At 49.8% G+C, this 23,879-nt stretch overlaps 1 protein-coding gene across 5 annotated transcripts; it reads left to right on the top strand.

The window, feature by feature from the left end:
- Window positions 1-8,487: 8,487 nt before the first annotated feature.
- On the top strand, window positions 8,488-22,813 carry IRX2 (iroquois homeobox 2). 5 transcript variants are annotated; one of them, XM_081920056.1, is made up of 5 exons: window positions 8,488-9,161; window positions 10,822-11,344; window positions 12,442-13,254; window positions 14,166-14,232; window positions 22,122-22,813. In XM_081920056.1, exons 1-4 carry the CDS (start codon window positions 8,919-8,921, stop codon window positions 14,207-14,209), a joined length of 1,623 nt encoding a protein of 540 aa, XP_081776182.1. In that variant the 5' UTR covers window positions 8,488-8,918; the 3' UTR covers window positions 14,210-14,232; window positions 22,122-22,813. The 5 variants fall into 5 exon arrangements, with proteins under 5 accessions (XP_081776182.1, XP_081776181.1, XP_081776180.1 ...); XM_081920055.1 differs by lacking the exon at window positions 22,122-22,813 and adding an exon at window positions 15,170-16,034 and having other exon boundaries at window positions 8,489-9,161; XM_081920054.1 differs by having other exon boundaries at window positions 8,740-9,161; window positions 14,166-14,236.
- The last annotated feature ends 1,066 nt before the right edge of the window (window positions 22,814-23,879 follow it).

Here is a 23,879-nt window from a genome sequence, read left to right as displayed (position 1 = left end):
TCGGCTCCCTCGGCCAATAAAGCGAGATGAGCGCAGCAACCCCAGAGTCGGTCACGACTGGACTTAATGGTCAGGGGTCCCTTTACCTTTACCTTTAATGACCCTTTTGAGGCATCTCCCCCTCGGTGTTTTTGGTGCTAATACTAATAATAATCCCCTGCATATCGCCAAATCGGCAGCCGTCCCTCCCTGGCTTGGCGAAGCGAGCGCACAGGCGCGCTCTGCGCTCCCGCGTGCGCGCCTTCTGCGGAAAAGGCACAAAGCAGGTGATCAGGTGCTCTCTAGTGTTAAGAGCGGTAATAAAACCGATCGGCTGGGGAGGCGGCACCCCTGTCGATTCCGGGTCTCTCATCCCGACCGCAGAACCCGGCGCTTCTGCAGCTCCACTTTCAACGTCCTGGTTCCCGTCGATTCTCTCCGCCAGCAAACGCTCAGGAGCTCGACCGCCGGAGGAAGGCAAAAGTCCCCGCTCTTCCTCTTTGCCCCGACTCAACCGAGTACCCAGTTCAGAAATCGGGCTTTCTATTCTTTTCTGAGAGGGGCGTCCAAGTGGTTTTTACGCGCAGCAGAAAAGAGGAGGTGCGGCCCAGAAAGAGAGAGAAAATGAACGATTGCAAGCTCGAATGCAGCACAACAAAAGTGGGAAGACTTGAACTTCCTCCCGTGAACGAGAGAAGGCGCCCTCCATATTCCTTGCCTACAGAACGCCGCTAGTTACTGCGGAAAGTTTCCAAGATACAGTGGTACCTCAGGTTAAGTACTTAATTCGTTCCGGAGGTCCGTTCTTAACCTGAAACTGTTCTTAACCTGAAGCACCACTTTAGCTAATGGGGCCTCCTGCTGCTGCCGCGGCGCCGGAGCCCGATTTCGGTTCTTATCCTGAAGCAAAGTTCTTAACCTGAAGCACCATTTCTGGGTTAGCAGAGTCTGTAACCTGAAGCGTTTGTAACCCGAGGTACCACTGTATTGTCTGTCTAGTGTCTTTCTTTCCAAAGTGACAAAAACATAAAATAAAAAGCAAAGGATGGAGTCAAGGTGCGGTCTCTGAGACATTTAATTTTTTTTAAGTAGGAGCTGTTTTGCAAAGTTATCAAGGTAGATTAAATCCCTACGAGGTTCCACACATGCACACCGCCCCAGTTGTTACTGTTGCTGCTGCTGCTGTTATAACAGCAACAGCAGCAACAACTTTTCCCTTTTAAACACTCCTGGGGAAAGAATGTTTCCTCTGATTTGCGCGCTGGCCTTGCGAGTTTGGAATCGCTGCTCTGATACAGTTTCCTTCCTCCTGCTGCAAAAAGAACCGTGAGCGCGATCCCGCTCCATTCAAGCGCTTCAAAGGCCACGACGGGAAGGTCAGGGCAGTGCTTAATTCTGCGATCCTATGGACACTTGCTAAGGAAAGGCATCCACCTCTCTTTGTGAGGTATAGAAGTTCTTTCGCCTTCCACATTCCTTCCATTACTTCCAACACCGCTTTCCATTGCTTTATAGGTGATTCCAGCCTTTGATTGAGGGGCTGTGATTTCTATTGTTTATATTAAGCCGCAAATGGGACTGGTGGTTTCTCGAGATGATCCAGAATGATGTCCCATCCACTTTCTAAACGGGAGGAAGGGAAGGGAAGGCACGACCCAGCCAATTCTGAGTACGTTTCGTGTCCTCGTTGATTCCTGTGCAAGAGCAAAACACGTGTCTGAATGTTCCTCATTTAAATCAATGGGGATTCCGCGTTTCCTCTGGGTTATTAGTTTAAATTTCGGCTGCTCAGTTCACTCTTCCGGCGATCTTAGCCTACCCGGCTTGAACTACTCACCGGGGGTGAGTATTTAGGATTGGGGAGCTGAGAGAGAGTGAGATTTCTGACACAGGGTCGAATTAGCTTATCAAGATTGAGAAGGGGCGTGAAAGTCGTGGAGGGTGACAACAATATCTCACTTTTAACTAATGTAGAAGAAAAAGAATGAGGAGGAACCACTTACAGTCCTGATCCGATCTTTGCTCACCCTGAAAATCCTTGAGAGTCACCCATAATGAAACGGATCGATCATCGGTACTATGGCGTAGAGGAACAGGCAAAAGGAGGAAGCTCTGTGGAATTCGCTCCCACGAGATCTACTGTGACCATTGAGGCTAGGGTTTCCACGCCTTGTGGAACCAAAACTTGTGGCCATGATCACTGAATCGAGCCCCCACGTTCAGAGACAGCGTACCCCCTCCGCTGAGGAGAAAGGCTTCTTGCGCTGTTTCCTAGCTGCTTGGGAGTGCGGGTTTCTGGCCGCAATGCTGTGCGCATTTCCTCCGGGTGCCTGGCTGAAATTCTAGGCGCGTTTAACTCTGCAATCCTATATACGCCCACTCAGAAGTAAATCCCATTGAGTTCCATAGGGCTTATAGGGATGATAGTGGTTTTTAATTTGGGAGTGAATAAACCCATCAAACCCATTAGGGCTTTTTTCCCGTCCAAGGAACGTTCATAGGATCGGACTGCGCCTGGCTGAGTTCTTAATGTTCTTAACCTTCCAGATAAATGGATATAGGATTGCAGTCTTACTGGCGCCTCTTTTTATCCGAACAACACTGGAGTCGCCTGTCCCTCGTCTCCCATGAGTCAAGTTACCGCCAGAGCCAAAGCCCTCCCCAAAATTCCGTCCTCCGAATTCTTTCACCGGTTTCCTTTTGGAACCGGAGGCTCCGTTGACTTGTCGCTTTCCAGACCGATCAAACCTTTGAAAGCAAAATCCTCAACGTCCCAATTCAGCCGATGGCCGAGGGTGTCAGTGCTCACACACAGCCAACCGCAAATTTCTGGGAAAATAGGCGACCCCGACGGCACAAAACCCAAGCCACGTTTATAGGCAATTGCTGCCGCCTACTTAAACTGATTGTCTCGTTCACACGTGCATCTCAACAACCTGGGGCTGTCTACATCACTGGAGTTCTCTTGACGACTGGCATGCTGCATGCGTGAACTAATTGCGCTGGAAAAAGTTGTGCCTAAAAATTATCTCTCGCCATAGCTATGGAGGCCTGTTCACACGTGCAAACCGTCAACCGATGGGCACTGGGGTGCATGGAAAAGCTACCACAGAATTCACACTAGGGACTAGTGTTACCTGTTGAAGTTGACACAGCTGGCTGCCAGTCACCAAGCCTACCATTTTCAAGCCGTGTGCATACGTGCTTGTGTGAGCAAGCCTTAAATTACTGGAAACACCTGAGCTTCCATTAAAATAAAGTGTGCATTACTAGGATTACTGCAATCCATCCAAACTCCAGTTATTTCCCCATCAACAGACCCACAACCCGAAGCTAGACATGACTGCATCTTTTTGGAGGCTACTTCAAATGATTTCGCAATATAAGTGCCTACCTTGCAAGGCTGCTGGAACGATTACCGAACTCCAGCTGTTGGAAACGCGTTGAGTGCTTAGTGAATGCAATTCGCGTTGCATGCAAGGACTCCACACAGACCCCGCAAAGAAGCATTTCCCCTCCACCCTTTATATGTCAGATCGCATTCTCAGGAGCACCTGTCCCATTATTGTAAGGCATTTTAAATAAATTCGATTAAATGCTATGAACATATACTTGATCCTTTTGTGCTCTTCAATCTCGAATACCTCCAAGATCAGGCCTTTAAACCTTTACCCGAATAAATCTTGCCCTCTGCCCCGACTGACACCTCTTTTCACCCAGCCTCTACACTGATTATATTATAGGCCAAACCTAACTCTTTTGTAAGTGCGATTGCCTTTCAGGGAAAAGGCTTCCAGGTAAGTGTGTTATGCAGTGCACCATCGTTTGTAATGTCAGGTCCTCTCAATTCGATGGGGCTTTACCTGCGCGTAAATGCGGGTTCCATACGTGCAGACTGACCTCTGCACGTGCTTCCCCGGAGTTAATCTGCACTGTGCTCAGTGAACTTTACTCACAGGTGAGTGTGCCTAAGATTTGCTCAAAAGTAACATTCGCTTTTCGTCAATAAGTGCGTTTAAGGCAGGACTGCACGATGAAGACGCTTTGAAATGTAGTTTGTTGCTGGAGCAGCTAAAGCGGTGCAGTCCGGATGCTGATTCACTCTCATTAATTCTCATTAACTCTCAACCTGCCTGATCATTGGGATGACTGGGAGTTAGAGTCCAATAGCAACTGAAGGGCGCCACGTTGGCAACCGCTGCCCTGATACCAGCGCACCCTGGTGCCAAAGAGCGAACCCTCCTTATACTTCGCACAAACTGGGTTGAGGATCGGATGTGACAGAGGGTTCCTTGGCTGGATGGAACCACCAGTTCAAAGAGCAGGGAGACCGATCTCCCAGCCGCAAGTACTTTCGGAGTCTGGACTTTAAGCCGCAGCCGCTCAGAAGCAAGTCGCATCGATTTCCCTGAGACTGTCTTCCCGTTAAGCACGTCTGAGCTTGCATCGTTAAATCCCATTGATCCCAGTGGCAGAGAGTTTAAATAAGTTCCCTTCCCGAAATCAAGAGGATTTGAAAAGCCTTTATCCTGGGCAGGATCCTGTCCCTGCACCTTCGGTGGCTATAAAGTTTCAGTCACAGGGAATGGGCTGGGGGTGGGAGAGCCGGAAATGACACCCCTTCACACACACACACACACACACACACACAAACTTCCACGCTAGACCTTTATCGAGAAATAATGGATTGCTCCTTCTTCGCCGCTAGTTAACCGCACCTTGAGAGAAAAGTTGTTATTCAGCGAAATCAGATGCGATTTGCACTTAGGGCCAAGGAGGCTCCGTTAATAAATAAGCATTCAGACAACAACAAGAATCCGCCTAGAAACGGCGAAGCGTCGACGCAGGCGTTTTCATATTGCTCATTTATTATCAGTAATAAGCGCGCGTAAGACAGCCCTGCTGCGTAACAATGCGGGGTGCGCGATTTTGAAAAGAAATGAGAAAAGGCGCGCGGGGGGGTAGTAGTTGGGCAGTGGGAAATGGAAACCTCGGAGAGTCCCGGGGGGGGGGGAGAGTCAGCCATTCAGGAGCAGGCGATCCCCCCAAAGCGTGGAGAGCTGGAGACGGGGATCCAGGAGTTCTCATTTCATGGCATAAGCAGACCAAACTCCAGCAGAAAAGGCGAGCGAGCCTTCAGAAACGTACAAAACGTCCCATTTCTAGCTAAACGCTCCGGATAGTTCCTTGGCGGTGTCAAATTAGGAGGGATCTCTTTGTCACACAGACTGTATTATGTTTCGCTCTTGGAAATGCATGACAGCAATGTGGTGTTGCTTTTTTTGAAGCCATACAAAAATTATGCAAATCGACCCAAAAGCAAGGGCTCCCCTTTTGAAATGGTAATGCGCTATTCATTAATCACTTATTGGAAAACGAGCCGCTCTTTCCCCCGCCCTTCAGCCGTCCCTCTTTTTATTATTGTTTTGTATGGAAAGCAACATTGTATATTCGGAGGAAAAGCAAAAGGTGGAAACACTATATTTAAAAATTAGATAATAGATATAATATTTTGCGCTTTGTCATTTTTCTCGCAATTGTAATTTTATTTTCTTTCTTAACACAGCCACTCCAGAGGAAATCCTGCACATATCGAGGATTTGCCTTCTCGGATCCTGAACGGCGTGCGCAAGACTCTTATCGCAGGCGCATTATTCTGAAAGTAAATCCCACCGATATCAACGGGACTTAATTCTAAGTAATGGACTCTTTGGGTCAGGGAGAGACCGAGCCCCGAGAGAGCACACTGCCTCCTTGGCACCTACACGCAAGAGGGGAAAACAGACGTTTTGGAGCCCACCCAATAAGAATGAATGCGAAGTCTCAACTTTGACTGGCGCGTACCCGCAATCCCCCCCCCCCCGCGCGCTTGTTTCTAATTGTAACATCCAGCAGTTCAACGGACAAGCACCCCAGCAAACATGCACCAATAACGGGGGTGGAGATATCTCCCCCATAGCCTCTTTCCGACTAGAAACGTGTCCTTGGTTACAGCTAGAAATCCGTGCGCGCCTTCCAATGCGCCTTTCCTCGGGTCTCCAGCGCCGCAAAAGGAAGCGGCTCTTCTAACATTTCAAAAAAAAAGGAGGGGGGGTCGAGGGAAGCCACGTTTCGTCGCTTCTCCGATTTTGACGGGGAGGAAAGTCATCTCGGGGGGCTTGCTGACGTTCTAATTAATTTCGCCTTCCCAAATTGCCAGCTGCTTCGAGAGTAAGAAGGATGGGGGGGGGGGAGGCGCGCGTTAGGCTGCAGTCCGTACCCAACACAGGAGGCTGTGCTCCAAACCCCTTTCCCTGCAGGTAAGTCCCCAACTGGATTTCGAGGTGATTTCAAATCACTTGCCAGTTAGAGGAGGAAATTGCCAATTGTGGGCAATTGCATTGGCATTTCTAGAATCACCCGCTACTGATTATTTGCAATTCTACCCTAAAGATACCCGCATCTTGTGGCGGACTTTTAAGCCACTCGGGGCTGCTTGGAGAAAGTGGTCACTGAGATCAGGATTCCCATCCACCCGCCCCAATATACGAATATTTTACCCTTGCGGAAAGGGTCCGCAAGGCAGATTTCCCCCTTTTGCGCATAAAGGTTAAGCGCACGTTGGCGCAGGGCTGGCTGTCTCTAGCACCCTCAGTCGGGCTCTTGGCCCAGAAAGCGCAGTCATCACTCTACACTTCCAAAGAGCGTAGATTCAGTTCTCACCAAGCGATATTGTCCGCGATCATTTCTAATTCCACGTGTCCTTCTGCTGAATTTGAACCCCACACCTTGACCCCACCCCTACCCGCCTGCTGACAGCAAGTTGTTGCTTCGAAACAGATTCGACTTCCGAAGCAGACCGCCATCTGACAAACTGGGCAGAAGCGCGTCAACGCGGTTTATACGCGCAGAGACATTTCAGATGTTTCTGTTTTTCCTGCATGGAATCATTTATGCATCTGATTAGCATTCTTGCTTTACATACCACGGCTCTCGTTAATGCCTCGAGAGCATGGCCCCTAAATCTTAATTGTTTGGGTAGGGGATGCAGGGTTGCAGTAAGAAAATGGATATATAGCAAGGCCTTTAGACTAGCGCTCCAGGCGCAGGACCCTCGCCTTTGCAGATTGGGGTGTGGATTATAGCACTTTCAACTGGACTTTGGACCAAACAGAAAGGAGGACAAGTAATGAAGGAGTCCTCCCCCAGTGGATCTGAAGCAAGCTCTTCATCCACAGGATATTAACCAAGGTGTGAATGTATTCCAGAAATTAACTGGGAGGTGGCTGCCCAAAATGCTTCCTGGTGAGCATTTTGAGAAAAAGGACCTTGGTGCGTTCGGCCCTCCACCCAGAAGTGCGAAGGTCTTAAGAGCTGGGGAAAATACACTGGGGAGAGTGTTTTAAGCAAGTAGTTTATGTACAATTAAATGTCACTTTAATCGTGTGGTGGACAGAATAATGGCACAATCCTTGTTTTTGTTTTCCACTGGGGTGGCGGGGACGCTGCTACCTGCAAATGGGTCTGCTCCAATTTGACCTCTCCCACCCCACGAACCAGCACACCGGAGTCAGCTTTCTCGTGCCAAGCGGGGCTTCTGCTGTTTTGTGGGAGCCCGATCCTAAACGCGTCTCCTTGCATTCCACGCAGCCGGCCCTTTTCTGCGCGTTTACTTGGCACTCGGCCCCACTTCAGGCTGCGATCTTGCTGACACGGGAGAGCGCGTCCCCACGGAGCCATTCGGGGTTTCCTTCCGACTCCAGGCTGCGCGGATTATTAAGATCGCGCCTTGCAAAGCGCTTCATCCGCCCTCCCCCCGGGCGCGTCTCTTCGGAATCCCCGCGGAAGCCAGCGGGCATAGGATCGCAACTCTCTTCCTTGACGCACGGCGAGGCACGATCCGCTCCGGGCTGCGCTAGTCCGAAGCCGGAAGGCGCGCATGCTCGTTGGCGAGGCCCGCGCCTCGTGCCTGCGAGGAACACCTCGGAACCCTCCCGGCCTCCCTCCCTCCCTCCCTCGGCGCAGCTCTGCCACCACGTGACGCTATATAACCTCCAGGCCCGGCCGGCGGGCGGGAGGAGGTGGGGAGCACGAGACAAGGACGCCTTGGGTCGCTCGGCGCCCGGCCAGCTTCTTCAGCCGCAGCCACAGCGCGCCATCCTCTCTCCTCCTCCCTTCAGGCGCCGAGCGCGAGGGGCGGGGCTTCATTCCAGGTTCTCTCACTGGCCGGGAGTCCCGCCCAAGTTCTTCCTTCCTTCCTTCGGTGGCTAAGAAGCCGGGCGAGGGGCGTGTCCTCCTCCGTATGCAAATGAGCCGCCGTGACGGACAGCTGGCCTTGCCAATGCCCCGGCGAAACTCCTCTCCTCACAAAACTCCTCGCCTCGCAGACTCCCTTATGCCCGCGCCCAAAGCTGGTCGCGCCGGGCGCCGCGGGGGAAAGCTCGCCTCGCTCGCCTCACGGGGGGCGGCTCGCGAGCGCGACGACCAGACGAGCCGCCGGGGCGGCCGCTTGCCTGGCGGAGCCTGCTCGAGGCTGCTTTTGCCTCACGCGCGCTCGGAGCCTCGGCCGCCCCTTCCCCGCCCGGGCTGGGGAAGACGCCTCCTCCTCCTCCTCCGCCTCCATTTTCCCGCGCGCTCCTCTTGCCCAGATGCCCGCCGCCTCCTCCTCCTCCTCTTGCGGGTGACTTCTGCGTGGGAAAGCAGGAGCGCGGGCGAGCGCGCGAGGCGGCGGCGGCGGGCGCGCGCGCGCTCCCGGGACGTGCGAGAGGCTTTCCCTCAGCCTCGCGCCGAGCTCTCCTTTTGGCTCGCGCTCCTCCCGCCTATGGAGGGGAGGCTGTGAGCTCCTCAGCGGCTGCAGCCAGCGAGCGGCGGCGGCGCCCGTAGCTGAAGCGCCCGCAGTCGTCCTCCGCTCGCCTCAGCCCAGGCCCCTTCCTCGCTCGCTCGCTGCCCGTGGGCCAGCCATGTCCTACCCTCAGGGCTACCTCTACCAGCCCCCGGGCTCGCTGGCGCTCTACTCGTGCCCGGCTTACGGGGCGTCGGCGCTGGCGGCGCCCCGGAGCGAAGAGCTGGCCAGGTCGTCTTCGGGCTCGGCGTTCAGCCCTTACCCCGGATCCGCCGCCTTCACCGCCCAAGCGGCAGCCACCGGCTTCAGCAGCCCGCTCCAGTACTCCACCGACCCGGCCACGGGATTCCCCTCCTACATGGTGGGTAACGGACCGGACAGCGCCAGCCGCCTCCATCTTCATCCTCCTCCATCGCTTCCCCGAGGCTGCCCGGGCTAGGCTGGGGGGTCGTGGGGATGCAGCCCGCCCGACACGCCGGCCAACCCGCGTTAGGCACACACACGGAAGCGTGCTTCCTCCGAGGCAGCCTCGCTGCGCTTCTCTCCACTTTCCTCCTTCGCTTTCCCCTCTTTCGTTCCTTCGCTTCTTTCTTATCCATCTTCTCATTCCTCCCTCCCTCCCCCTTTCCATCCTTCTTTCCCTCGCCAATTTATTTCCTTTATTCTTTTCTCCTCGCTCACTTTCATTTTCTGACATCCGTGTCCTCCACCACTTTCCCCTTCGATCTCTTTAGCGCTTCTCTCATATATATATATATATAGAAATCTATGTGATTTACCGGGGCGGGGGAGGCTTTCGACCGATGGAAAGGAGTCCAAGCTGAAACTCGATTAAAGGTCTTGTTTGTTTATTTTTATTTTTATTTATTTGTTGCTGGGGGAGAGAAGAGAGAGGGCGTCTCTTCGGACGGATTTCCACCTCCAACTCGCGCCTCCTTCCCAGCACGTCTGTGCTGGCGATCGCGCGTGTTTTTGCAGCTATTGCAAACCGGCGAAGGATTAAAGCTAGCGGAGCCAATTGGTCCTGGGAAAGTGGGGCAAAGGGTTCGTTTTGTTTCACTACACAAGAGATATCAGATCGAGCGCCTATGACTGGAGTCGTCTCTCCCTCTCCCTCTCCCCCCCCCCAACCTTTTCTCCCAGCCCGGCGATCTTTATTTAGGATAATGGGAGCCGATCTCAAACGCTCCTCTGTTTGACTTTCTCGTGGCAGAAGAAAAGCAGTCGCAAGTTGCCAAGCCTTATTGTTCCCGGGCTATTTAGGAACATTAGGTACATTCGGAGCGCTGTGTTTAGCTTGGTTTCCTGGACCGACTCCGAAAGTTATCAAGTTGGCTCAACTAATTCCTCTCTCTCTCCCCCCCCCCCTTCTCTTCTCTCTCCTCACCCTCGTATTATGCAGACTTTAAATCAGCGCAATTTAAACGTTTAAAGGGCGAATTAAAATGCTAATTATATCGCATTTGACCAATTCGAAACGGTGCATATCTTCTGGTTTGCAAATTGGATTTGCAATGCATTAGCGAAGTGAATTGCTAAGTGGGGGGCTTTGTTGTGTGTGTGTCTCTCTCTCTCTCTCTTTCTCCTCTCTTTCTTTCTCTCTCTCTTTCCTGTATGGCAACAGAGGAAATATCGTTGCAACCATGTGTGGAGGCGGAGGAGGAGGAGAGAGGAAAAGTAGAAAGCGATCATTTTAAGAAACTACCTGTAGGGCCTTTGGAGGGAGAAAATAAAAATGTCTGCGTTGAATTGCAATAAACTGCAACGAAGACGAAGACATCAGCAGTTTTCAGAGGGAAGAAGGGATTCGAATGCCCTCTGGATACTTTATTTTTTTTTCCTTGAGTAATAATAATGCAGGAGTGCTAGGCACTACAATTAAGAAATAATAACATTGTTCGCTAGAGTTGATTGCATGACATTAGTGTAAAATGTAATAGTCGCTCCCGTGGCGTTGCCTGCTAGCTGGTGGCTGCCAGCTCTTCCGAAATGCCTAACGCCCTTGCTTTTGTGCTTGGCAGGGCTCTCCTTACGATGCCCACGCGACGGGCATGAGCGGGGCCATCAGCTACCACCCTTACGGTAGCCCAGCCTACCCCTACCAGCTGAACGACCCCGCTTACCGCAAGAACGCCACGCGGGACGCCACGGCCACGCTGAAGGCCTGGCTGCAGGAGCACCGCAAGAACCCCTACCCCACCAAAGGCGAGAAGATCATGCTGGCCATCATCACCAAGATGACCCTCACGCAGGTCTCCACCTGGTTCGCCAACGCCAGGAGGAGACTCAAGAAGGAGAACAAGATGACCTGGGCGCCGCGCAACAAGAGCGAGGACGAGGACGAGGACCTGGACGCCGGCGGGATCCGCGGCAAGGAAGAGGAGGCGCTGCCGTCGGACAAAGGCCGCGACAGCAACGAGACGTCGGCCGAGGATGAAGGTGAGGGAGGAACAGGCTGGTTTCGTGGGGCAGGGAGGCAGATCGTGGGCCTGCAGCCCGACCCGGTGCAGGTCTACCTCGGAGTTCAGTGGGGCTTACTCGGAGGTAAGTGTGTGTTGTGTGCACGCGCGCGCGCACGGGATTATTCCAGGCTGGAGGGGCAGCTTCCCCGCATTGCATTGCATTGCATTGCGCGCATCTTCCACATTCGTCCCCTGAGATTCCTGCCGCCCCTGCACTTTCTCTTTTAAAGACAGGGGGAAACGCCATTCCCTGCGAAGCAAGCGCCGCGGAGCGGGGTGAAGCTTGCCTCCCCGTAGGCGCTTGCCCCGGGAAAAGGCCGTGTAAACCGCGGGAGTTAACCCGCTTCCAGATAAACAGGCTTGAAGGATCTCAAGCCTTCGGAGCGCTTTAGGGACATTGTCTCGGGCAGTGCTTGCAGCGGCGTTGGAAAGGCGGTAGGACGAGGATTATTTGTAGCAGAAGCACACGACGGGGGAGCAGAGGAGGCTGAAGGCCGCTTCTCAATAAAATGTGGGGTTTTTTTTGGGGGGGGGGAAGTAAGCCCGGCCCCACATAAGCGATCACAAGTAGCGGGGCCCGCACACCATTTGACTGGCAATGTCCATCATCTTTGGGCGGGCCGAGCCCACTCAAATATTTTATTGGGGAGGGGGCTTCGAAGGGACCTTGGCCCCTAGGAGTTGGCTCCTATCTCAAGCTTGTGCCTTAAGCCGACACCTGAACCCACGGCCGGGCCGTCCGATCCACCTACGGTGGAAGATAAGAGCAGTGGCGTAGCGTGGGTTGTCAGCACCCGGGGCAAGGCAAGTAATTTGCACCCCCTTACCCGTGGATTTTCGCCCCCTAACCCGTGGATTTTCGCCCCCTAGCCCTAACCCCCAGATGTTGCGCCCCGTACGGCGGCCCCCCCTGCACCCCCCCCCACGCTACGCCACTGGATAAGAGGCCCTCCAGAGGCCTATGGATCCGAGGAGATTTCGCAGGAGATCATCTCTGGGGGGCCCTGGAGTGGGGAAGGGGGTGGGGAGCTGGGGGTGCTCCGATTGTTTGCCACCTGTTTTGGGGGTGGCGGGGAGCCTGAGGTTTAGGAGACGGGGTGCTGCGCTCTCCTCCTCCCGCTGCTGCAGCCGGTGCCTCCGCCTGGTTTCCTTGACGGTTCCCCTGGTTCTCTGCCGCAGGGATCAGCTTGCAGGTGGACTCGCTCACCGACCACTCCTGCTCGGCCGAATCGGACGGCGAGAAGGCCCCTTGCGGCGCCGGGGACCCGCTCTGCGAGTCCGGCTCGGAGTGCAAGGACAAGTACGAGGAGATCGACGAGGACGAGGACGACGTGGAGGAGGAGGACGAGGACGACGACGAGGAGGAGGACGACGACGAGGCAGCGGCGGACAGGGGTCTCCCCTCCAAGCCCGTCACCTCCTCCCCTCTCACCGGGGTGGAAGCCCCTCTGCTGGGTCACCCGCACGCCGAGGACTCCGCGCGCAACGCCAACAAAGCCGCTTTGGATGCCCGCATGGCCCCGACGGCGGCTTCGCAAACCACGCCGGCCAGCAAGCCCAAGCTGTGGTCGCTGGCGGAAATCGCCACCTCGGACCTTAAGCACCCTCAGCACCCTCAGCACCACCACCACCACCCGCACCACCCGCACAACCTGGGCCAGAGCTGCCAGCCGTCGGTGCCGCCCTCTTCCACCCCACACAGCGCTGCCTACTCGCCCTCCTCTCTCCTGGGGAGGCATATTTATTACACCTCGCCTTTTTATAGCAACTACACAAACTATGGGAACTTCAACGCCCTCCAGGGTCAGGGCATCCTGAGGTACAACTCAGCCACGGTGGCCTCCAGCGAGGGGCTAAGTCAGACGGTCTTAAGCAGCGGCGGCGGAGGCGGCAGTAGCTCGCTGCACAAGCAGGGCTCGGAGAACTCTTTGAAAACCATCGCGAGCCACCTAGAACAACATTACAAGCCTTCCAATCCAGACTCCAAAAAAGGTAGGTGTTTTCTTTTCTACTAAGGAATAATGTGGGGCGCAAATTTACCCTACCCCCCCAAAAAAAAATCACAATAAGGTGGGTGCTACAAGCAAGAAGGCAATGGTTGTTTCTGACAGTCCAGTAACAAAACTGCAATCCAGGTCAGAGTTCTTCTGCTTGGAATTCCATAGATTTTAATTTTGTTGTTGTTGTTGTTGTCCAAGCAGCCCTTTTGTGTGGGACTGCAGCCCGAAGCTGTGGTCAGGCCTCTGAAGAAGAGGATCTAACAGAAAACGCTGAGATTTGCCTTCCAGTTATGAATGTGATTAGGAACATAATGTATATAAATTGCTCCGTGTAATTAAAATGCCTCTAAAAATCACCAAAACTCCTTGAACTGTATATAATCTGAAAATATTTGCAGAAAGTTTATTCATTGTGTTTGTTGCTAAGAGAGGAGAAATAATAGGAAGGGAGAATATTGTTTTGGCAATATTCCCAAGCAAAAAAAGAGAGAACAGTTTCAGGTTTGGGAGAGAGGAAAAACAGTACAGTGTGGAGCAGAGAGAAGTCTGATAGCTTGTGCCTAAGTATATTTACTCGGAAGTAACACCCCCCCCCCAGTAGAATGGGACCAAATCTAAAGGCAATTCATTTAGGAGTGCAGCTTCAGTTGTCTGTCTCCTTCAAAGTTCCATTATTGGCCTGAGACATTGCTACAAGTTATGCTAAATTTAAAACAAGTAATTAAGAATGCTGGCCCTTCGAACGAGTTAACTCCCAGATCCGCTGAGAAATGCCAGCTCAAGAAAAGGCCTTCCAAGGGCTGTGCTGGGGTTTTGTGCAAGAGGGAGCTAGGCTGTGCCCAGAGTGTATAATCTAGTTAGCCAGCTGTGTCCTGTGACTAACTGACGCTTCTATTTTGACAGACCCCACTGAAGTGTGCACAGTAGGACTACAGCCATACCTATAGAAGTGCAATCACACAGCAGCCAGGCAAGTAAGTGAGACCAGCTCCTTTCCTCCTTCTTTCTCCTTCTATTCTGTTACACCGCTTAGGAGGATCATTTGGCGTCGGCTCCAGAAACATATTGCTCAGCCTGCAAATTTGCTTAATGTTAATTTCTTGCTCCATTACCAAAAGAGCATTATTACAAAGAAAAGCCTATTGCATTTTCACCTTTCCTTTTTTGTTGTTGTTGGAGAAATCAGTTCAATTATTTCACACAAGCCTCTTGCTTTTTTTAAAAAAAAATGAAAGTTGTGTATTTTCAATAAATATTTAAATCACAGTATTATTATTCCCCCCCAATTATTATTGGCAAATTGAAACTGCAATAGACTGGGAACTCCTCCTACATAAGGCCCCGTCGAAATATATGGGCGGATAGTTGTGTGTTCCCCTTGGAAGCCAGCCAGAATTCATCTCATTGTCCCTCTGTACTATTTGAAATGTATATCAGCACGCCAAATAAAAGAACATGATTGCACTGATTCAGTGCTTCGGGTGCTGTACAGAAGATTTCCCTGCTCAAATGCACCTTAAGGCATCTTTATAAACACGCAATTCTAATAGTTGTGCATCAAAATAAAGAGTGATTTTATTTAGCATGCTTATATACATTTCAAACAGCAGAGAAGGAAAATGAGAGGAGTCCTGGCTGGGTTCCAAGGAGAACATAGTGTCTGCATGAATTGCCTGTGTTTCCCCATTTATTTCCAAATCGCTGCTACAGTTAGGATTAAAGAATATCTTGTGGCCAACCATTTCCCACCCCCACAGGGGAAGGGGGAAAAAAAACAGAACAGAACCCAAGCCTAATCCTCCTATGCTGAAAAGAAAAGAAAAAGCGTTTTAGTTTGCCTTCCATTTTTAACACTCCGCGTGTAACTGAAAGATTGTGGATGATCTGGTGTTTTCCTTGGTCCACAGGTAGGTGTCACAATTGCTTTGAGAAAAGTCAACAAGCCATCATCTCTCCCCAAGCTAATCTATCTATCTCTAACAAAATTCTAAATCTGGATCACATCTTGTGCCACTGTATAAAAGAAGACCACAGAGCACTATTAAATCTACAGACTCTCTCTAATTGTTAAACCAGAATTTTGCTGGACATTATGTGAGTTTACTGGTATAGTCTAGTTCTCCCCAATGTATATGTGACTTAAAAAGAAAGAATGAAAGAACGAAAGAAAGAAAGAAGCAAATCTGTTTTTTCTCAGGATATCTCGAATTGATCAGCTTATTGCCACGGTATATATATATATATATATCTATATATATCTATATTCTGTAGGTGTGATAGGATTTATTGTACAAACACTTTGTAAAAGATCCATACAGTAGCAATTAATTAAATAAACCATGACTGAAGAACTTGAGTACTTACAAAGTGGAAACAAATTTGATATTTATTTTTGTAATGATATGAGAGCTTCTAGTAATTTATGCAAGTTGTATTGCAACGGAATCCCAACTCTTTTGTAAATAAATTATGCCTGGTTTTTATTTGAGACATTGATGGTTATACAATCCCTCGTTGTTTAACGAGAATTCTTTACTAATTTATATCTTTAATTGTAAATAAAAACAGATTAGTCTACAATAAGGTGGTGGCCTTTTTTTTTTGTTCATTTTTAGTATTTATCTTTTTTTTGTAATTCATGATAATTTATAAAATATCACTGTTACAGTTGCCTAAGGTAACTTCTTAAATATTTAAAATATATTTAGCATTGTGGCTAATTAAACCTGTTGAACGTATATATTGCAGGACAATAAAAACCTTCAGAGTGAATCTGTTGCACTGGACTATATACAATTTACATTTTTAAAAGATTACTATTGTACATCATGTTGTATTTAGTGCTAGCATTCTTAATTCAAAATGTCATGTTTACTTGCACTGTAAGTGAAGATTTGTGTTTCATTTTTATCAAGAGATACAAAACACTTGAAAGTAAAAAGGAAAAAAGGAAAATATCCCACCTCTTAAAAAAAAATATCTATAATGTGGTAATCACTTAAGAGATTCACCATTAGGTTAAAAAAATAGCTAAACTATCACTTCAATCCTCCCCCCCCCCACGAATAATGAGAATTCCCTTATAATATAATTTCAATAAGGAGACAAACAACCATTTATTTTCTCCCTCAAAGATAAATTGAGTGAATATAACTTACGGTTATAAAACAAGAATAATAGCTTCTTAGATTGCCCTTTAATCAATCATACACTTATTTTTCAAGAGGCTCATCTATTTTATTCCATGATTAATAATGTTCCAGCGTGAGAGCATTATTAGATCCCAGCAGGGGAGATCCTGGGCGCTTTTAGCTGCTTTGGAATGGTCAGTTGGGGTTCATTACGGGCTGATATTGAACAATTTATAAAATCTTGTCTAAACATCTGCCAGCTCAGATAGGCCGATGTGTCTGAAGATGGGAAATTGCTCGACCAGTTGATACTGACAAACGGGGCTCTCTCCAGTGGCTTTTTGTTCGCTGAAAATTAGTGGCCTCCTGCTCAGGGGCTTGTTAGAAAGGGCATTTGAAAGTGATCTTAGATACTTCAGGGTTCAGCCTGGGGAATGTTAACTGGATAAAGAGTGGAATCTGTGTGCATGTCTGTGGTGTAATTACAGAAGGTTACCTACAGCTTATGTTGTTACCAGAATGTATTTGCTTATCATCATCATCATCAACAACAACATCATCCTCATCACCTTCCCCCTAAGTAAACAAAGTAGTCTAACCAAAAGACAGGTCTCTTGGGCTGCTCTGTGTGTGTGTGTGTGTGTGTGTGTGTGTGTGTGTAGAAAGCAACATTTAAAATAATAATTTTAAAATATTCATACTCTACGTTGCAATCCTAAAATCACCCAATTGTTAAAGTTTTCACTGATGTCACCAGAACTGAGTTCAAAGTAAATATTTTGGGACAATATTTTAGCACAGGCTTGGATGGTGGTCCAGCAATAACGGAGTCTATTTATCTCAGTGATTCGGGCCTCCCCCATTCCCACCCCCAGAGCTATTCCCAATTCGGTCTAGACTTCCAACCCATTCCTAAAGTGTTTCTTCTTTACAGCAATTCTGACACAAACCAAATCTGTTTGCCTGCCTCCTTTTTCTAAAATTTTATTTCTTCCCATCTATGTGACATTTCAAATTTCTCAGTGCAGAATGTTAAGAGGGTCAGCCGAGGGGGGCAGTTCTCCTGTTCAAGCCTCACTTGAAACGAACCATGCTTTTCCATTAGGCTTCCCCGCGAGTCCTCTTGCCCACGTCCCGTTCATTTCGATGGGGCGTGCGCAGGAGAACTTCCCTGGCGAATGGTGCTCTCAGCAACTGGCTGATATTTCTATCCCTGGCCGCAGCAGGCTTCAAACGAAGCTGTGGAATTTGTTGTGTTTTGGCTTTGTAACGGTAACTTGTGGGTTTAATACAATTTTGTATTTAAATACTACTCAGCGTAATTTTTATATGTGATATATATTTTTTCAGGCTAAAGCTCTTTTGAGGGAATATAGTGCCTTCGGGCAGATGGGCGATATAGATGCCAACAATTCCATCGTATCTGTTAGATTATTATTCTAAAGGAGAAAAGTGTAAAATTATCCCGCGCTCCCTTTCGCGGCGACCTTTGAATGGGAGCTTCCTGCTCCCATAGCGTGGATATTCTCTCTCTCTCTCTCTCTCTCTCTCTCTCTCTCTCTCTCTCTCTCTCTCTCTCTCTCTCTCTCTCTCTCTCTCTCTCCTCCCTTCCTCGTCTTATTATACACCAGGTTCTCTGTTGGATAACATGTACATTTCAGTTGGTTTTATATTTTATTTTATTTTGAAAATCCATTCTGTGGCAGAGATTAGGAAAGCTAACGACTCTCCTTTGATGTTTATACGCCCAAAGAATTATCTAAGATTTCCATAATTTACTCACCCCTTGCTAGAATTTAGACCTGGGATTTCTTTTTCTGGAAGGAAAAGTCGAAAGACTTTGGGCAGCTGGCTTTGAAACATTTCCCTCTTTGCCTGTCAGATCCAACGGTTTTGGTATAATCTACTTCACATTCACACACACACACACACACACAGAGAGAGAGAGAGAGAGAGAGAGAGAGAGAGAGAGAGAATATTACTATCTCTTTGCAATGGATTCAATCTCCACCGCCTCGCCCAAATCTAACCGATTTATTAAATAGCAATTAAGGTGCATCCATCGGGAAGTTCTCCTGCGCAAGCCCCCCACTGTGATGAGCTGAAACGATATCGCGTTAGATATTAAAAGGTATAAATGAACGGGAAGCCCTCATTGGCTGAAGGCGAGTAAAATCTTGCGCATGCCCCATTTATTTAAGCGGAAGTTTGGCGCCGTTTAAAGCTCCTCTGCAAAGTCTTGCTGGAACATTACGAAATGGAAGCTTGTGCAGGAGAGCTTCCAGCTGAATTCTGCGCTAAGATAAACGAAAGGAGAGCTATACTGCCATACCTACTGAAGAGTAAACAACAGAAACAGAGTAATGTAAATCCAAAAGGAAATCGTGCAGATACTGGCCTGCTGTTCTTGGTGGTGCACATGCAATTGAAAACCCATTGAGTCCCCTTCCTTGGATTATTATTATTAGTAGTAGTAGTACTATTATTATCAGCAACAGATTCAAAACCCAAGCAAACATTTCCCCTCCTGTTTCTCTCGCTGCGACCCTTCCCAACTTTTCCAACTCGCCCAGTTTTCAGTTTGCGTTTCCTACTTGCGCGCAAGTAGGCCCGATCCAACCGGGCTCCTCTTAATGTGCTTGCATGAAACTGTAGCAGTCGTGGTAGCCTTTGCTTCGCGAAATGCGACCTTGCCTGGCAGGTAAAAGGTCTACAGCTACACACACACACACACACACACACAGTGGCTTAGCGTGGGTTGTCAGCACCCGGGGCAAGGCAAGTAATTTGCGCCCCCTAACCCGTGGATTTGCGTCCCCTAACCCTAACCCCCAGATGTTGCGCCACAAGGTGCGGCCGCCCCCCCTGCACTCCCCACGCTACGCCACTGCACACGCGCGCGCCTTACATCACCAGGACTCGGAGAAAGGCTCAGACTGGGCTAGCTGCGGTCCAGTAAGGGGGAGATATGATATAACACACCCCCTCGCCCCATCCCTGTACTGCTCCTTCCTTTCCTGCCTACAAATGCCAGCAGTTGCTGGCAAGAAGGGAGGGCTTGTTTGCCTTGCAGTGAGGCGGGCGGGGGCAAGAACTGGCGAGGGCAGGACGCGTCTTCCTCCGCTCGCCTTTCACTTCCTTGGTCAGACGTCGTTTGCTTGTTTTTGATTGCTTTGTGTTGACTTGCTTGTTTATTTCAAAGGAGACCGAGAGGGATTTGCTCCCGCGGGCAAGCTCGCGATTGCAGGGGCAGAGCTAAATTCAACGTCTGTACACAGGGCTGCGCGCACGGCGTGCATTCAAAGCGCATGCACACACGCACACACCCCAATAATTCTGGGAACTGTAGTCTGTTCAGGGTGCTGGTCTTTGCAACCTTGCGAGGGGCAAACTACAGCTGCCTGGGTTCTTGGGGCGCGTGTGCTTTAAATGCGCTGTAAATGTCTGGTGTGCAGGCAGCCTTGCAAGAGGTCTGTAGCCATCAAGCCTCTGGGAGCCTTTTCGGTATTTGGGGCTTCTCGCCCGGAAACCTGTCCGCAAATCGCTCGCTCGTTTACTGGAGGATAGACTGCCATTCAGTTCAATGGGACTCGCAGACTTGACCTTGCGCGCGTTTACGCGAACGCGAAGTCCTATGGGGTTGCTTCTAGCGAATGTGCAAACCGATAAGTTTGCAAACGCCAACGATATCAGCTTTGAAAGCTGGTGGATCGCGCCGCTGGGGATTTTCAAAGAGGCATTGTTAGCAGCATGCAAAGCCAGCAGTCGCAGGAGGTTAAATCAGTGTCGCCTCTTTATTTCCCAGCCATGCCTCCACCTCGCACAGAGAGAGAGAGAGAGACTGCAGGCCACCAGGGCTTTTCGCCTCTGGGGAGGGATCCCTAAACTGGAGTGGGGGCGTTCCTCTTCGGCCGCGCTGAGCCAAGCTCAAAGCGGAACACAAGTCCTTAACAAATACATGAGAAACGTCACAGCTAATAGCCGGGCGTCAGAAAAGGGAAGCCGAAATCCAATTAACAGCTCAAGGCTTTGCTGCTTATTAACAATAAGGATTAAGGCTGCAATCTTATGTACACTTACCCGGGAGTAAGTCCCGCTGCACCAAGTGGGACTTATTTCCGAGTAAACATGCCAAGGCTACGTATCTGCCCACACTTTCGCCACCCTATCGAAGGATGCTCACTGAATGAACACGTAATTTATTTTGGGTCGGTGGGACGTGTTGAAAGCAGGCGTCCGCCGTCCCCACGAAGTGCTGGCGGCGGGGAGAAGGAAGCGGGGAACTGGAGCGAAACAGAAGAAGAATCCGAATCAGATTCTGAAATAGGAAAGAGTGAAGCGAGGCAAGAATTTGGAAACACCTTTAGAGCTTCTCATCTGACGGAACTCCTCCGACTGAGCAAAATGCACACATAACGTCAGGACGCGCCCGCACAACCCCGCCGTTAAAAATAATAAAATAAATCAAAGCAATGGCATTCTCGAAGCTTGGAAGCTTTTCTCTGTTTTGAAGCCTCGCCATGCGCGCGATTCATTATTTTGCATCACTTTTCCCCCTTAAGGCTTAAGCAGATATGCCAGGAGTGGTGGGGTGGCTACGTGCCCGACAGCAACCAAAACCGTTCCCCCCCCCCATCGTTGCTCTCCAACGGTATGCACTTCTCAGTGACGCAATTGCACCCTATCCTTGGCTGCCGTTCAAACCTATGGGAACTTTGCCCTTGAGACGAGGGCGAAGAGAACCATCCCACGAGGATTTCAGCGGCGTTGGGTGCTATATAGGAGAGATTTTATTATATATATTGTGCGCCGTGAGCTACCTGCTTCTTCTAAGAGGCCCAAATCCTGCCCCCCATCACCAGCCCTTCATTTGCAGGCAGCTGCACCAGTGCGCCCCACTCTCCCTGTAAGGCCTCCAATCGGGGGAAGGCTTGTATATTAAACAGAAACCGAACATGAACATAGGAAAACAGTTTCCTATGAAACGTGGCAGTACAGCTCCCTTCCTTTTTTAAGGCGTCTGTGCGTGCAAGAGCGAATGTAACCGAATTATCTCTTCGGGGCTAAAAGCGAGCCTTGCGTCTTAACTTCCCGTTAAATAAAGCGCTAAATCTAATAGCAGAAGTCAGAATACCTGCCCAGCCCTGTGGCTAAAGTGTGACCCTCCAGCTGTCGTTGGCTCCAGCTCCCATAAGCCTGAGCCAGCATGACCAATGGTCAGAGGCGATGGGAGCGGCAGTCCAGACCCGTCTGGATGGCCACGGGCCTAGGGAGGCACCCAGCTTTTCAGTTCCCCAGAGCGAGAGAGATCCCGCCTGAAACCAAGTTCCCCATGCCAAGGGAAATGTTTGTGATCCTATTGACAGGGAATCCCGCCCCGCTTCCTTAAAAGAAATAGCCATATGCGCATCCAAAGGAGAATAAACTGACATTTCATTGTGTAGAACATCCGATCAATTATTAATCGTTAGCGTCAACAATGGGGTTATAATTACTTTCGGTTACTTAAAGGCATATTTATTTATTTTTCCTCTCCGTCTCTCTGATCTGGTAATTAGCTAATCCTCTCGTGTAATGGATTCCGAGCTGATTTCATTAGGATGTCATCGCGGCCCTCCGTCCCCTCCCTCCTCCGGGCAGGTCCTTCCGTCGGCTCGGCGTGGCTGAAGGCGGCGCCCCCGCCAAAGACAGTCTTCTTCATCGGGTCGTTTTCTTTCTCCCTTCCTAGAGAGCGAGTTAGTCCTGGGAAGAGAGAAACGGCTTCAAAGCGGATCGCGGCCGGAGCGGAGAGAACTCCCCCGAAGGAGCTGAGGAGAGCGCCTCCCGTCTTCCTCTTCCTTCTCCCGAGGGAGAAGATGGTTGCTTTTTTAAAAACAATATATTATCATTGTTATTTAAAGTTCTCAACTTCCCAAGCTGGATTCTGAAACTGGACGCGAAGCAACAGGGCCGTGGAGACCTACCTGTTTGGAGCGACAAGCCTGAGGGGCGCGCGCTTTGTCTAAGATGCGCAGACAGATCCTGTGCCTGTTTACTCGGAAGCCAAACCCCCTGCGAGCTCAATGGATTCAACAACGTTTGCTCTCGAGTAAGCTGCGCAGGACATGACTTCTGGAAGGAGTGACTTAAAAGGCAGAGTGTAAAATTAAAGAACTTTATTTGAAACTGAAGAGATAAACGATTCTGTTTTCAGGCTTGAACCCCATCCTCCAAAAAATGGGTGAGAGGTGATAAAAGGAAACGCCCCAGGTCTGAGCACCCCAAGGTCGAGATTTTTGGCGTTATTTTTTTAAGCGCGTGTGTTGAACGTTGCTTTGAAAATAATCCAGCCATTCATTGTTCAGAACAAGGACTCGCCCTTCTTGTTTTTTTTTTTTTAAAGATAAAACCATTAAAGAGCCATTCCTCTCTGTTCGCGGACTTTTGACGATCTGATGACATTTTTTTCAGATCTCCCTAGGAGAGTTTCACTACGCGGGGCGGCGAGGTGGGAAAATCTCTTCTGGGAACAAACACACCTTTTGTAAACGGAGCTTTTTCAGTTCAGATCTCAGTTCACCACTTTTAATACCCCCTTTTAAACAGCGTGAGTTCTGGACAGGTCACTACTCTCTCTTAGCACATTACAAAGCGAATATGTCTGTGCCACGTTCACACTTGACATCTTTGGGGGCGTCCACCTCCAGCTCACTTCAGGAGCGAAAAGGCATTCGCCTTTCGCCCTTGAGTAACGCACAAGATCGCGAGGAGAAATGAGAGAATAGACGCAGTGCCTTTATATATGGAAAGGCACGGGTCAATAAATAAAGAGACGATGCAGATTGCACAGATCTATATATAAACTGCGTCGAAGGCTACCTCGCGACGCGAGAAAGAGAGAGAACAGAAATCGACTGTGGCTGATGGACTCTTCCCGCCCCCTTCCCAAAAACGCAATAGCAGCAAAATCGCAAAGGGGAAAAAATGCAAGTCCCCCCCATTAATTCAGCCTGACAGCTCTGTCGCCCCCCGCCTCTCCCTGCCTCTTCCTCCACCAATGAAAGCCTCTTTTCAGAAGGGTATGTTTTAATTTGTCACATCAAGGCAATAAAAGGCAGCAATATATACTTAACCAGTTAACATCGTAATAACAGGTTTAAAAGGAGCAATTAAATGGTCGAGAGTCGTGCGTCTGCTTCCCCCACCCCCCACCCCACTTTCTCTAAGCATTATTATTGCCACATCAACCAACTTCGCCCTATTGTCTCACTTCGCTCAGCTCCCTCCGGCCCTGCTAGTTTTATGGCGAAGTCTTTGTTGAGTAATCGACGTCTTTTACGCAAGCAGAGAGGGAGGTCTGCGCTTAAAAAGGGCCCCAGTAGATCGCCGCAGAGTTTCTCCCGACCCGCCTCCCAGGACAAAACAGCTTACAGTATTTTAAAAGCTGTCTTTGGACTTGCTCACACAGGTAAGCGGGGTATTAGGATCACATTCTAAATAATAAACG

The sequence above is a fragment of the Podarcis melisellensis genome (assembly GCF_964234715.1).
Source record: "Podarcis melisellensis genome assembly, chromosome: 7".
Lineage (NCBI taxonomy): Eukaryota > Metazoa > Chordata > Lepidosauria > Squamata > Lacertidae > Podarcis > Podarcis melisellensis.
This window is presented reverse-complemented; position numbering and strand designations above follow the sequence as displayed.

Coding starts and splice junctions, on each gene's coding strand:
- IRX2 (XM_081920056.1), top strand. CDS start 8,919: ATGTCCTACCCTCAGGGCTACCTCTACCAGCCCCCGGGCTCGCTGGCG. Junction 9,162..10,821: donor CGGGATTCCCCTCCTACATG/GTGGGTAACGGA, acceptor TGTGCTTGGCAG/GGCTCTCCTTACGATGCCCA. Junction 13,255..14,165: donor CAATCCAGACTCCAAAAAAG/GTAGGTGTTTTC, acceptor CTATTTTGACAG/ACCCCACTGAAGTGTGCACA.